This window comes from Canis lupus, chromosome 2, assembly GCF_003254725.2.
Source record: "Canis lupus dingo isolate Sandy chromosome 2, ASM325472v2, whole genome shotgun sequence".
NCBI lineage: Eukaryota > Metazoa > Chordata > Mammalia > Carnivora > Canidae > Canis > Canis lupus.
Window position 1 is genome coordinate 10,379,044 of NC_064244.1, and position 14,523 is coordinate 10,393,566.

Sequence of the window (14,523 nt, forward strand, 5' to 3'; positions counted from 1 at the left end):
TCACCGGTACCTGGAGTGCGAGCGACGCAGAGCCAGCGGCGCGGAGCCCGAGCCCCAGCCCGAGCCCGAGCCCGAGCCGAGCCGCAGCCCAGCCCGGGCCCGCGAGCGCGGCCGCCCCCCGCCGGCGCCAGGCCCCGCCGCCCCCGCCCCCGCCCCCGCCCCCGCCCCCTCCGCGCCCGGCTCGCTGGGGTCCGGCGCCCACTCCCGGCCCCGGCGCCCGCCGCGCGCTCCCTGCCGCCCGCCCAGAGGCGCTGCGGGGCTCGCCGGGGGATGTCACAGCGGCTCCTCGGAGCCCCCAGCCGCCGCCGCACAGCCGCCGCCCCTGGGAACCGCCACCATGAACCCCCAGTGCGCCCGCTGCGGGAAAGTCGTGTATCCCACCGAGAAAGTCAACTGCCTGGATAAGGTGAGCGGGGGGCGCCGGGCCAGCCCCGACCCTCCCTCCGGCCGCCGGGCTGCACCTGCTCCGGCAACTTTGGGCATCTGGGGCGCGAGGAGAGGAGAGGAGAGGAGAGGAGAGGAGTGGGGCTCCGTGCGAGCGTGGGTCGGGGCACGCGGGAGGCCACGCCAAGGTAAAGGCCCGCAGGAGGATCGGGACGGCACGCTCGGCGGGGCTGGTGGTGGGAGCCGCGGGGCTGGGTCGGGCTGCGGGCGGCGGGCTGCGGGCGGCGGCGGCCTCGGCGGAGCTGCTGCGGAGCGCGGCCCCGGGTCCGAGGCGCCCCGGCTGGATCCACCCGTTCCCCCCGCCGCGCCCCGCCGCGCCGCGCCCCAGCCCAGCCCCAAGCATCCGCCCGCACCCCCCACCCCGCGCCCCAGCGCCTCCCGCCACCGCGGCGAGGCGGGGAGGCAGATAATAATTAGGATGTGGCGGGGCGGCCGCTGCGGCATTGCTGAGAATAATCCCCGCCGGGAGCCGGCTCCGCGGCCGGCGGGATCCACGGGGGCTCGTGCACCCGGCCGGGGAATTCCGGAGGAAGTGCTGTGGGCCGGCCCCCCGCAGCCCCGCTCCTGCGCTCCCCGGGCGGGCACGGCCTCACCCTCCGGGAGAGCGACCCTTGGAACCAGCCGGGCCACCCGGAGATCCGCGCGTGGCATACGGACGCCTCGGAGAGCGCCCCGGCGTCGCGCCGGTCGTCCCGGGCTGAGCCCTCCTTTCCCACAATTTAGTAGAAGCTGGACTGGGAAGGAGGGTGCGGGCCACGGGTACTGACGGGGCCCCCCTCCTCCTGCGCCTTCGGGTGGCCCGACTTCTGTGGCCGCGTGTTTATTGAGATGCTACAGACACCGTGTGCAGGCGCTTTGCCCTGGATTCGTCTTCCTCGTGAAGCCGCGACACAGGTTCCATGTCTCCATCAGCCAGTTCAGGATTCCATTCTAGCCGCTCCCTGAAGTGCGGAAGGGATGGAGCCGTGCAGCTCTGCCGTCTGAGTCTGTACTGGTGGAGGGGATTCATTTAAAACTCAGTTTTAATAGCTGCCTGCCTTATTTACTTAAGTGAAAGTAGGCAAACACATCCACTGTTACCTACAATCATTGCGTTGTAGTGTTTTTCAAATAAGGGTGGTGACCGCGGTGCACCAAAAATAAACTCCTTTCTGTACCCACCCTGGAAAGCACTGGCATTGTACTAAACTTTTAAATTTTTTTTTTTCCAGTATTGGCATAAAGGATGTTTCCATTGTGAGGTCTGTAAGATGGCTCTCAACATGAACAACTACAAAGGCTATGAAAAGAAGCCCTATTGTAATGCGTAAGTATTGTCAACACAGAATGCCAGGTGTGGCTTCGCAGCAGAACATGAAAGTGAGTGGATCTGCCTGTTCTGAAGAACTGACTCACGGAGTCGTGCAGGTGTGGCCCTGGCCAACGACTTGTTTATGCCACAGACTCTGGGGCCATGTACTTTGTTGAAGGGTCATTGCATTTACGTCTTTCTCAACGTGTAGGGTAATTTGTGGATGTCTTCGCCCGGGTTCGTTTTTGACGTTCACAGTGTTGCGGAGCTGGGAACGTTTGTTAGAAGCTGCAGAACTACACATTGAGAAAGTGTGGGCTCTGAAGTACATGTCAGCTTTCCATTTTAATCATATGATGTTGCCATATTGCAATTTTATATCTGAACCTAGTTGCTAGGGAAAGGAGTCTCGCTTAATCTTAGCCGAGACCACTCCAGAGATCCTAGAGCTTTCACGGGAAACTGAAGGCTTGAGAGATAGGTATTTCTGGTTGGTTAGTAGTAGGTCTGTTGGTGGGGATTAAAGAAGGTAACCTTTTTTTGGCAGGCTTTTCTCTAGGCCTGCTTTTAGACTATACTACTAGCAATTAGCTAGCGTTTATACGGTGCTTACCATGTGCCAGGCCCTGTTCTAAGTAAGCACTTTATGCATCCTGACTCGTTTAATCTTTACAGACTCAGGAAGGGGCTCAGATCATTCCTGGAATCTGGAGATGGGTAAACATTGGCTCCAAATCTCTACCTTGCTGCCCTGGGGCATGTGCCTCTCCACTTCTTGAGCATCCTTCCACCCCAGAGTGTTTTCAGCTACGTGCTCTTGGCCCTGACTGTTGACCTACCTTCTACTGGTTCCCCTGTAGGGGCCAGGCCTATTGGTCATGGAGGTGGCAGGGGATCCCTAGCCTCTTGGCTGGAATATTGCCAGAGACTCATCCTCTCTAGAGTTTTTGAAGTGGATTTGTTCAGGTCTTCTGGAGATGGAGGGCCTGTGGTTAACTGACACTTCACTCATGGGACTGTGTTTTCACAGATAGTAAATTTTTGGCAAACAAAAGTGGTGTGCTCATACCTCTCTGGTGAAGAACTTTTTTTTTTTTTAAATCTCTTTGTATATCTGTTGGTTCTAGCTTAGTGCTTATAGGTAGACTAGGAACTTTGCAAGAAATCAGCAAATGGGGCACTGAACAGAATTCAAGACTTTCTTGAATAAGTGGAGTTCATAGATATGGCCTGAACTCATCAGTGTTTTTCACCCCTCCTTTACCATGCCTTTTATCAGTATAACATGAAGCAAAAATGAGATTTCAGTGTCATGGTCTCCTGCTTCTGTGTCATGAGAGACTGGCTAGCCATCAAAGGCAGTCAGCAGTACCTAGATGGGAAAAAGTCTCCTACAACCCGTAAACGAGATAATTGCTCTTTAATTTAAAGGAAAGTGAACCATTTTCCCATAACTACTCCAGCCCGTAGTCTCTGATTCCATCAGGCTTTCTGGGCCACATCAAGATTCTCCTCTTGGAGTTTAACCTGGTGGTAATAATGCCTTTGGGTGGCCCTTGTAGGCCTGGAGGAATGAATCGGGAGGAGAAGAGGAAAGATAGGAGAGAAAGAAATTGAGGAGAGAACAGTTAGGTTTAATATGACATGATACATATAGATATCTAAATATATGTACGTGTTTATATACACACGTACATGCACATGTATACATATATAGATAGGAAAAAGATTTGAATTAGGGTGAAAAGAAATGACAAAAATAAAAGGACAGAAAAAAAGAGGTACAACCGAAGGAGAGAGTGTTCGGTTGGTTGGGGCCACTTGAAAATTCAGTGCTTACTGTTTCAGTTCAGCCCAATTAAAAAAGAATATCAGATTTTTCAGCAAGTCATGGCTGGCTGGCTTGCACCCTGACTTAAGAGTGAACTAGTGCCCAGAACTATTGAGTTTGGACCCCAAAACTAAAAGCCTCTAATTGTAGATGGGAAACATCCTGCTGTGTTATTTCGTAGGCCCGAGTCTTATTTTAAATACTTTGGGTATGTCTAAATCAAATGCTTAACAGATTTTCTCTCTAAACTTTCTTGTAGAATTCAAGTACTTTGATATTAGGTTTAAGGGGAATTTTGGGGACACCCTCTCAGATTTCTTGCTTCGTATGAAACCTGGTGGTTCACTTTATTGAGCAGGGCAACCGGGAAAAGACAGAAATCTAGCTTTAGTGGGTGAATGATTCGAATTGATGGTGTCAATTTGTTTAATTTAGCTTTAAGTTCATGTCACAGCTTGATATGCTGTCTCCAGAAACAGAGCCTGGCAAAGTTGCAGGTTCTGTCTGCTGTGAAGGTTCCAGGCTGGAAAGCCTCTATTCTCAACCCTTATTTTTCCAAGGGCACAGGTTGCCATGTAAACTCGCTGGGCAGCATGGATTACCCTTTGGGGATTCTGAAGCCTCCGCTCTAATCCAGGTGGTGTGTGTCTTTCAGTTGCTCCCTGTGGTCTTGGCCAGAAAGGTTGCCATAATTTCTCTGGGTCAGTGGTGGAAAATTGATTCTCTGAAGCATACTGTTAGGCGAAAATGAAACATTTTGTGTCCATGTAGAACAATATTTTATCTGTACCCAGTTTGGCTCAGGAGTCAGTGTATGTCCACAGTTTAAATGAAAGTAACTATTCTTCCGCCTTGCAACTTGATATTGTGAAAATTTTCATATACACAAAGTGGTTGAAAGAATGATACAATTGACCTCTGTATATCTTCCACGGAAATCCCACTGTTACTAACATTTTGCCACATTGGCTTCATATTTCTATTTAGTTCTAATACACAAATATATTTATTATTGTCAGACCATTCGTCAGTTTCATGCATAGAGTTAGTTTCATATGTGGATATTTCATTCCTGAAAACAAGTGCATCATCCTTGTACTAAGAATAAGGATATTTTCTTAACGAGTCATAAACCCATTGTCACGCGTAGGAAAGTTAACCAAAATTTCAAAATATTGAAAATCCTGTCTATTTTCACATTTCCCCCATTGTCCTAAGAATGTCTTTTATAGCTGCTTTTTTTTCTTTCTTTTTTTTTTTAATTTTTAAAATTTATTTACGATAGTCACACAGAAGGAGAGAGAGAGAGGCAGAGACATAGGCAGAGGGAGAAGCAAGCTCCATGCCCCGGGAGCCCGACGTGGGATTCGATCCCGGGTCTCCAGGATCGCGCCCTGGGCCAAAGGCAAGCGCCAAACCGCTGCGCCGCCCAGGGATCCCTGCTTTTTTCTTTTTAACCCAGGATCCAGTTAAGGTTCATGCTTTACATTTAGTTGTTGTGAAAACAACTTTTTTTGATTATTGGAGTTATTCAATATTTAATTTCATTTCTGTTGATTTACATAATTTGTCAGAGTTTCCATGAAGAAGAATTACATAGCATTTCTTACGAAAAAAAATAATTAAAAAGAACCGTTAAAATAAATATTAAGAATATGTTTAAAAATTTGAAAGGATAAACAGGCGTTTAAGTTTATTTTAAGAAAACATAAAAGCTTTTTATTTTAATTGATACCTGGGGGCATTTTTTTTAATGGGATGAAGTAGTGAGTATTTTCTTCGCTTTAAATATGTTGCTTGTTTATATTCTCATGTGTTTAGAGAAGAAACAAGTTTTCTGTTTGATTTCATGCAAAGGAGAACACGTATAAAATATAATTTGCATAATATTTAAATTTTGATCTTTTGATAGAATGATCAAAGTGTATTACACACTAGATGTAAGATGGGCATAACACACATTTAGCTCCTAATGTGATAGTGCACACTGTTAAAATATTTAAAAACAAACCAGCGTACTTGAATACATGCCATGTTTTCATAGCCTTTATGTTTCATAAGCAGGCCGTGGATTCCTTAGCACATTCAGGATTTTTTTCATCATAGAACTTGCAAAGAAAAGGGGACTAGGCAATATTTTTTTTTTTTTTTTTTTTGCTAAGAGATGTTGAGAAAATAACACTAGATGATTAGACAACAAACATACCTCGTATTTGTATGTGAATTTATATGCCAAGTTAAACTACCCAACAAGCCACCCAAAGAATATAAACCCCAAGGCCATTTGACAAATAAATTATTTAACTTATCATGCGTGAAAGTCAAAATTGCATTTATTACGTGTTTGTAAAGAACATGTCATTTCTTCATATTTTCTGAGGTATATTATAGCTTAGAAATAGCAATGTCAATGACTGTCCAGTTAATGTACTGGCACCAAAGGCCTAGTTATTTTTAGGTCAGGGGAGGGCCCAGTTAATGATGCAGTAGTTTTTTTTTTTTTTTTGAAGATTTTCTTTATTTATTCATGAGAGACACACAGAGAGGGAGAGAAGCAGAGACACAGGCAGAGGGAGAAGCAGGCTCCATGCAGGGAGCCTGATGTGGGACTCGATCCCGGGTCTCCAGGATCACGCCCTGGGCCCAAGGCGGCGCTAAACCGCTGAGCCACCCACGGATACCCCGATGCAGTAATTTTAAGCAGGACCTTGGCAATAATTTCCCCCAAGTCATCACTTGTGCAGAAATCTCTTGGGGGCTGAGAATTTGTCCCGTCTGCCCACATTTGATATACCTTGTGTCTGTGTCAAATGTATCTTTAAATATGGGGCTGAAAGAACACAAATATCTGTGCTCAATATGTTTAACTATCTTTCCAAATAAGATTCCCTCTCAGCAAATAGTTTCACTTAACACGATTTTGGGTGATGTTAAAAATAAAACAGTAGGAGCTGTGCGCCGTGTTTACATTCGCTCTGCCTGTGTTAGCGTTCGTCTTGTGAATACTTATTGACTATCTATAGCCGGGGAGATGCTGAGCTAGATGCTGCTCATTATGAGCCGCCCAGAAGGGCCAGTGCCGCTCAGCCAGCCTGTCTTGAGGGTGATTATCTAGGCCAGTGCGCCACTAGCTCTCACTTACCATTTCTCTTCTGGTCAGTCCTGGCTAATGCCTTTTGCGAAGGGGTGCTCTGAGGACACGGAAGGAGATTGACTTTAAACCTGAGAGTTTTTCCACCATGTATTTCCCTTATCTCCGTTTGGACCTCTCAAACTTGGTTCTATGACCCTCCAAGGGCTTGAGTTGTCTCAAGGGGACTTATGAAATTCTTGCTATTAAGTTAGCTTTAATTAAGAACTTTTCATGAAAGGCGCTCTGGTGTAATTGGAGCTTTGAAGCAAGACAGAACTGGATTTGAATCCTGGCTCCATCATCTTTCTGCTGAGCAAGTGCCTTGATCTCTTAGCTTCAGTGTCTTCATCTGTAAAATGGGAATGGCAATGCTTACCCTTACAGGGCTGTGTGGGACTAAGGAGACCATGCACGGCAAGGTTCCAGCAGTTTCTGGCCTGTAGCAGACCTGCAGTAAACAGTAGTTTTTATTTCCTCAGTGGTACTTTTCTAAAAAAATTTTTTTAAATTTATTTGAGAGAGAGCATGAGTGGCAGAGGCAGAAGAAAAAGCAGACTCCCTGCTGAGCAGGAAGCCTAATGTGGGGCTTGATCTCAGGACCCTGAGATCATGATCTGAGCCAAAGGCAGATGCTCAATGGACTGAGCCACCCAGGCGCCCCCCACCCTTACTTTTTTGAGAAATGAGGAGGAAAAAGAGGGTAGAGGGAGAAGAGGAAGTATATAAAAGACATAATAGTTGTGCCTATTACAAGGTTTATACCAATGTTTTTCACACTGCGGATTGCTACCCATTAGAGAGTTATATCCATAACTTAGAGAGAGAGAGAGAGAGAGAGAGAGAGGTGAAGCATATCAGAGTGCATCTGACTAGGGAAATATGTATTGTTTTGGTAAACATTTTTTCCCAGTTGTGTGTGGACAGAGTGTATTGGATCATGACATAAACAAATATTTTTCCTGGAAGTGGTGGTCAAAAAAATTTGAGAAATACTAGTTTAGTTCCATATTCTTAATGCCCCCCCCACATCGGAGAGCACTGAAAGTTGCCGATGAGGACTACCCTGTGTGCACAGAGTTCATGAATTCAGATAGCCATGGCTTTCCCACTCTGGGTGCCAACCACACCCTCTCCCATACCTCACCGCTATCAGGAATCAGCTTGGCCATCAGAGCCACCATCACCATCTGATGAAGGAACCGTGGGCTTATCTGTCTGTACCTTCTTCTAGCTTGGGGTGACTCTGAGGGCATCTGTCTTGCTCCCTCTGCATCCCCAGAGCCTGGCACTTTGCACTCAATAAAGATTAGCTGCATCAGTGAGTGTGAAGGTCATGCTGCCTCGGTGTAGTCCTGCCTGCCTCCCTAGAGAGGGCTGCAGCCCAGCCTACTTTCTCTCGAGCAGGCAGGCAGAGGGGGGCAATGTGAGAAGCTGGCTTGAGAGTATGCTCTGAGGAACCCGAATGGTGGTGTGGTGGTCAGGTTTCACAGAGTCTGAGTACCAAGGGCTGAAGTCTCCCCGCCGAGGCTCGCCATTGCCAAGCCATAATGAGCATGGTAGGATTTCCCTTCACTGCTTACAGGCTCAGTTTCAAAACTTGGTATTGTTCTAAAAGATTCTTTATTTTTTTAAAAAAGATTTTATTTATTTATTTGACACAGAGAGAACACAGGCAGAGGGAGCAGCAGGCAGAGGGAGAAGCAGGCTCCCTGCTGAGCAAGGAGCCCAGTGGATGTGGGACTCCATCCCCGACCCTGGGATCATGACCTGAGCCAAAGGCAGATGCTTAACCCACTGAGCCACCAAGGTGCCCCTAAAAGATTCCTTCTTGATGTTCATTTATTTTCTTCTGGGTTTAATTATGATCTGGGAAATAAGATAATAATTTCTACCTAATAGGAACTCTATAGAAATTAAATAGGGGGGGGGGGAATAATTTGTAATCCTTAGCACATCAAATGACACCTATTAGGTATGCAAATGGAGTCCCTTCCCTTAATTATAAATTGAGAATGGTCTCCTATTTCCCCCTTAAGGAGAGGGGGAAGTGTCACATTGTTAGAAGTAACAATTTCTATGGAAGGATATTGTGGTTTGCAGGAGTTCTAGGTAGCATCAATTATAATATGCCTTACCTGACTTTTTAGTTACATACTACATAGAAAAAAATTCAACTTCTTGCTCCTTGACACAGACCTGACGTGGGAGGATGATAGGGTTGTTGTTGTTGTTGTTGTTTGCATTTTTGTTAAAATTGGACGATTGAAAGTGATGGGTGGAGACATTTTATTTGAACCAAACAAAAAGATTCCAGTGTATATACAAAGTGATCAGCTTCTCAGTTACCTTATTGAACCATTGATGGTATCTCATGAATTTTATTATCTTTTGAAATCATTGTAGAAGACTGTATTTACGCATTACATACTGAGTTCTGTTACATTTAAAAATGTTTAAGAAAGGGGTTCCTGGGTGGCTTAGTCAGTTAAGCGTCCAACCTCTTGGTTTCTCCTCAGGTTGTGATCTCAGGGTTGTGAGGTTGAGCCCCAGGTTGGGCTCCTTGGGACTGTCTGCTTAAGATTCTCTCTCCCTCTCCCTCTGCCCCTCCCCACCCTACTCTCTCTCTGATATAAATAAATCCTAAAAAAAAAAAAAAAGTGTTTGTGAAAGGCGCCTTCAGTGTGTAGTCTCTTTATGATGATGTATTTATTATGGAATGATGTCAGATGAGAAAAGATTTGGAGATGAAGCACAGCAAATATCTCCTAAATCACGGTGAAATGCAAGGTTAATGCAAGATATAGATGTGTGTGCTTAAGGGAATATTGATTATGTGTCAGCTGCCTGTGGAAAGGTGCATTTTGGTATGTCTTCTTTAAACGTTTTCAGAGGAGTGCTTTACAAAGGAAGAGTGGTTCCTGGGGATGTCAGGAGTGAGAGAGAAGCAGACATCCCTCCACAGGACACCCTCCTTCTCCAGAGCCTGAGGCCCCTCCAAACTCCTCTTTTAGAGGAACAGAAAGTTGAATTTCTTTTCCTTTCTGTTTCTGTTCTATACTCAGTGTTACTAAAAGCCCTAGGCTTGTAGCAGTGTGAGAAGTGGGGTCTAGAGTAATATTTATGAGCGGAGTACCCAGAACATTTCACAGGCTTAGTAAAAGCATTATTACTGATTCTGAACTACTAGTGAATAAAACATTGTGCAGCCTTTCTTGTCGAACTGAGGTATGGGGCATGGACAGAACCAGAAAACAGGAACTTGTGAGAAGGCCCGGGTTTGAACAGCGAGGATTGTTCCAGTACTGGAAACATATTATTAATTTTATCTGTAGTCATCTGTGCATTTTTCTTTGCCACGTCCTTGAGGGAGTTGCTTTGTGTTCAACTTTTGTTTATTTTTTCACACTCTGTTGACTCATTCCCATTGAATCCTAGGAGGAGCTAGAAGAAAACTAGTTTGACGTGTGTATTTTTGAATAGCGTCAGATCGATAGGCAGACTGGTGGTCTGCTATACTTGTGCTTCAGCTCAGCAGTCTAAGAAGCCATTTCGACAAAAATCCTTGATTAGATCCCCTGATGCTCATTATCCATCAAAGACAGGAGCAGGTCAGCCACAGAGAGCGTGGGGAAATGGGATAGCTGTGCTCAGCTGAGGGCCAGAGGTTTGGGGTGTGGACTTAGACAGATGCCCACCAGCATTGAATTTGGTCTTTAAATGTGACTTCATTATCCATTAATTGATCAAGAACGTGACCTCCACCAACTCAGGCAACGTGCAGGAGCATTAAGACCAATGTAGTAAGCACACATGTCAGTGCAGAAAGACACATTGGATGAACAGATGTGTTTTTGATGTTATGTTTGGATGTCTGTATTATCCTCTCCTGGCTACTCTTCCCACCATACATGTGCCGGAGCCTTAAGCATCTCTGTTGTCCTCCACCCCTCCCTCGCCCTCATCCTGGCCCTGTATTCATTCCCTCAGTCCTTGCCCCTGCCCAGGCTCTCTTACCATACTTGGCCATTGATCTGATCAGTGTCCCCTAACTGGTCTCCCTGTTCCAGTCTTTCCCTTTTTGAAGGCTTTTTCTGCCGTCATACTTACCTCTTGAAATCATGGCTCTGGTGACCTTACTCCCTTGTACTAACACCTCTGATGGTTCCCCATTGCCCACAGAAAAAAAAGATTGGGTTTCTGACAGAGATACCTAGGGGTTCTTCATCATCTACCTTCCTCTGCTCACCCCTGTCTCCCCTCCTCCTCTCTGGTCACACTGGGCTGCTTGCCTGGTGCCTTCATCAAGTTTCTTCAGCTAAGTCTCAGTGTCCTCATCTGTAAAATGGGTATAATAATAGACTAGGATGAAGGATTCATTGGAGTATCCAAATAATAAGTTTAGCACAGTTTCAGGCACACAGCAAGGAGTTAATAAAAGGTACAGTTTCCATTGTTATGAAACTCGACACATGATCTGACCCTTTACTCTTGCTGTTTTTATGCCTTCCTGTCCTCCCCTCTTTTAAAGTTACTTTCATCTTTAAGGTACACAGCTGTGACAGTCCTTGTGAAGCCATCCTGAATCTCTCAGTCAATCACTGGACTCTCAGTTATATCACTTATCAGCAGGCCTACCTTGTACTGTGGCTGTATTTGTCTACCCATTGGAGGCAGTTTCCCGCTGAGAGTGGACCATAGAAGTTCACAGCCTGTGGGAGTTGGGGAGGCCAGGTCAGCTGCAAGAGCTTGACTTCTTCAAGGTATTATTTCTGGCCTCTGTTTAAGGAATTGAGAATGGGTGTTGCAATGATGCAGTGCAACTCTGACACAAACCACCCGGAATTAGTGTCAGCTCCACAAGTTCAGGGTGCGGTCTTCAACAAGAGAGATGCCAGCTGCAAGTTCAGGAGTCCCAAGGCTACCCACGCTTCTGACCAACTGGCTACAAATTTGGGGAGTTCCCACAATTAGCGAATTAGCTAGAATGACGCAAAGAGCTCAGAAAAGTGCTATACTTAAGATGATTGTTTTATCCTAAAGGATACAAACCTGGGCCAGCCAAATGAGCATACACATAATAGGGTGAAGTGAGAGAGGGTCCTGGACATGGAGTTCTCTTGCCCTTGCCCTGTGGAGTCAGGATGTGTCTCCCTGTGGGCGCGTTGATGTGTTCACCGGCTAAGAATCCCCACCAAGCTTTGGCGTCCAGAGTTTTTATTGACATTTCATTACACAGACCTGATGACTTACTTATTGGCCAGGATGATTATTCAATCTCTAACCCTCCTCCCCTTCCTGGAGGAGGTCCACTGATACTGCCTGACTGAAAGCCCCAACCCTCTAATCACATGATTTTTGGAGTGGCCAGTCATCTTGTTAGTGTAATGCATGTATGGATCAAGGGCCTAGTGAATAACAAAGATATCTCCACCAACTTGGGAAATTCCAACTATTTAAAGTATGTCCCAGGAAGTGGGGACAAATGCTGGTCAAATTCTTTATTATACAACGGGTGTGCTCCTCCGTATCCTTTTCAGATAGGCTGGTTGAACTGTTGACACAGTATTGCTCTTTCACATCATGAACCTTCCTGTCCCACTACGGCAAGAATGATGATCTAAAACCCACCATATCTATTTAGTCAGTGGATAGAAGTTGGGTAAGATTTGCACACCATTTGCTGACTGCATGCAGGAGGTAGGTGGGAGGATCTACAGCTCTCTAGATTTGCTTTTCATCAATTAGCAAGTCTTTCCAACAGCAGATTACATTTTTGAGAGCAGGAATGGTCCCGATTGCCTTGGTATACTCGAGCACCTACTGTGTGCTCAGTAAGTTGCCTTCCATAGAGCACATTGCCCAGCTAGCTCTGCTGGGAATGCGGTGCCGGCTGTCTGAGCAGTACGGCTCACCTGCAGGCACCCCTAGCTGGCAGAGCTGACTGCACAAGAGGGGGTGGACTTCTTTCCAAGAGGATCCCTGTGGTGATCCCAGCTGGAGCTGGCCATGCTTAGACCCATAATATACATGAACAGCAGCTACCACTAGAGAGTTTAGGTGAAATAGCGACATTGATTGCTGGATTATTGGCCACTGACATGCTACTGAACAAAGGATGATGGGAGTAGTGTCTACAGAGGAACTTTGTAGAAATCACTTTGTGACAACTCTGTTTTTCAAGGTCTCAGAAGTGAACGCTGTGTTCAGACATCAGACAATGTGCATATTCATTTGCATTTCCATCTTTTTTTTTTCCCCTCTGGAAATAAGTATGACTTATTTATTTACTGAAATGAAATGTAATCGGGGATTAATACATTAATTCCCGCTCAGCAACAAGTCTTTCTATTCTCTTATGGAAGAATTTAATTTTCTTTGGTGACTTGCTCCAGTGCTCTGTCTTTTCTCCCAGATTTCCAGAACTTCAAGAGCAACTCATCAAGATCTCTGTTGCTTCCCCCGTTCTCTCCCCCATGCCAGCTCTCTCTTTCTCTCTCTCTCCGTTTAAAGTCTTTTCTGTTGCCACTGACGTAGTTGTCTGATTTTCCTAACATTAAGTGAAATTCTATTTAAAAATTTCTAGATGCTTAAGGCACATAATAATTAAGGGTTATTCCTGTCAGGAATAGAAACACCATATTAGAACTGTTCTTCCTCAGAGGCTGCTAAAGAAGGAAAATCTTGTTTAGAGGGCTTGCCTCTGTGGTTTTTTTTTTTTTTTTTTTAAATGGCAGTTATGTAATGCCAGGTTTAATTGGCCAGGAGTCAGGAAGCTGGTTTATTTGTGCATCCCTTGTGTCATATGTACCTGAGGGGCGAGTGGTCAGTACAAGCACTTGTAATTTGTACATGGGGGCTGTTGCCCAGGAAGTGTCCTCTATAATGGCAGCTTGACAGATGTTGAAAGAAAAGCATATTGTTTTTCCTTTATACAGTGATGAGTGTATAACAGACATTGAATAAACATGCGTGGATTGGCTTTAAAAGCACATTTATTCTGAATGGGAGCAGTCCTTCATTTGACTCCTAACTGGCATCCTTCAGTGGTGGGTGAGGAGAGATCGCTACTCAGGATTTAAAAATTAATTCCCTAGCAGGAGAAAACAGGTGGTAACATAAAAGAAGTATCCGAATGGGGGAAGGATCAAGTCTTCTTCAGAAGGGACCGACAGGGAAGCACCCATGACCTCACCTGTCTGTGCCAAAGCAGAGACGCTAAGGGAGGTTCGTGAGATCCAGCAATGTCAGCAGTGTGTGTGGGGGAGAGGCTGATAATGAAATTCTGGCAGTGGGGAGGCTTGCTGTGCTAAAAAAGAAACACGTCAAATAGGTGGATCCATGTATAGAAAGGAATAACCTTGAAGGTGGAAAAATGATGGAGAACATGGGGGCTGAGATGAAATGAAGGAGAAGTGGAAGTGGCACCTCTGCGGGCAGATGGGAGGATACAACCAAAGATTTCTCAACGTGTTTACACTTTGGCACAGAGGCAAGATGCAGCGGGGAAGGGAGGCTTTAATGAGACAGCTGCTGAAAGTTGAAAAGAGAGTATCAGTTGATTTTTTTTTTGCTTTGGTTTTGTTTACAATTTCACTGTTTTCAAGCTGCTTTGGACTTCATGTGGAAAATAAGGAAGGACTGGTTGGTGATGCAGCAGTTGTGAGGACTTGGGAACAAGTGGTCTCTGTTGCCTTGGAGTGAAAGGAGGAGTGCTTGTCACTCCACACGGCCAACTTCAGGAAAACTTGGTGACCCACTGTGTGCGAAGCAAGAGGGGCTGAGCATGTGCGGGGAGCCTGAGCTTCTGAGAAACTCTGTGAGGCA

General features: G+C 45.9%; 1 protein-coding gene across 2 annotated transcripts in view; it reads left to right on the forward strand.

Moving 5' to 3' along the window:
* Nucleotides 1–210: 210 nt before the first annotated feature.
* Nucleotides 211–14,523, forward strand: part of NEBL (nebulette) — a 341,512-nt gene continuing 327,199 nt past the window's right edge. The window contains exons 1-2 of one of the 2 annotated variants that reach the window (XM_035712965.2): nucleotides 211–406; nucleotides 1,656–1,750. In XM_035712965.2, coding sequence (XP_035568858.1) covers nucleotides 338–406; nucleotides 1,656–1,750 — 164 coding nt within the window. In that variant the 5' untranslated portion in view covers nucleotides 211–337. The remainder of the gene's footprint in view (nucleotides 407–1,655; nucleotides 1,751–14,523) is intronic. The other variant, XM_025464023.3, reaches the window with a different exon arrangement.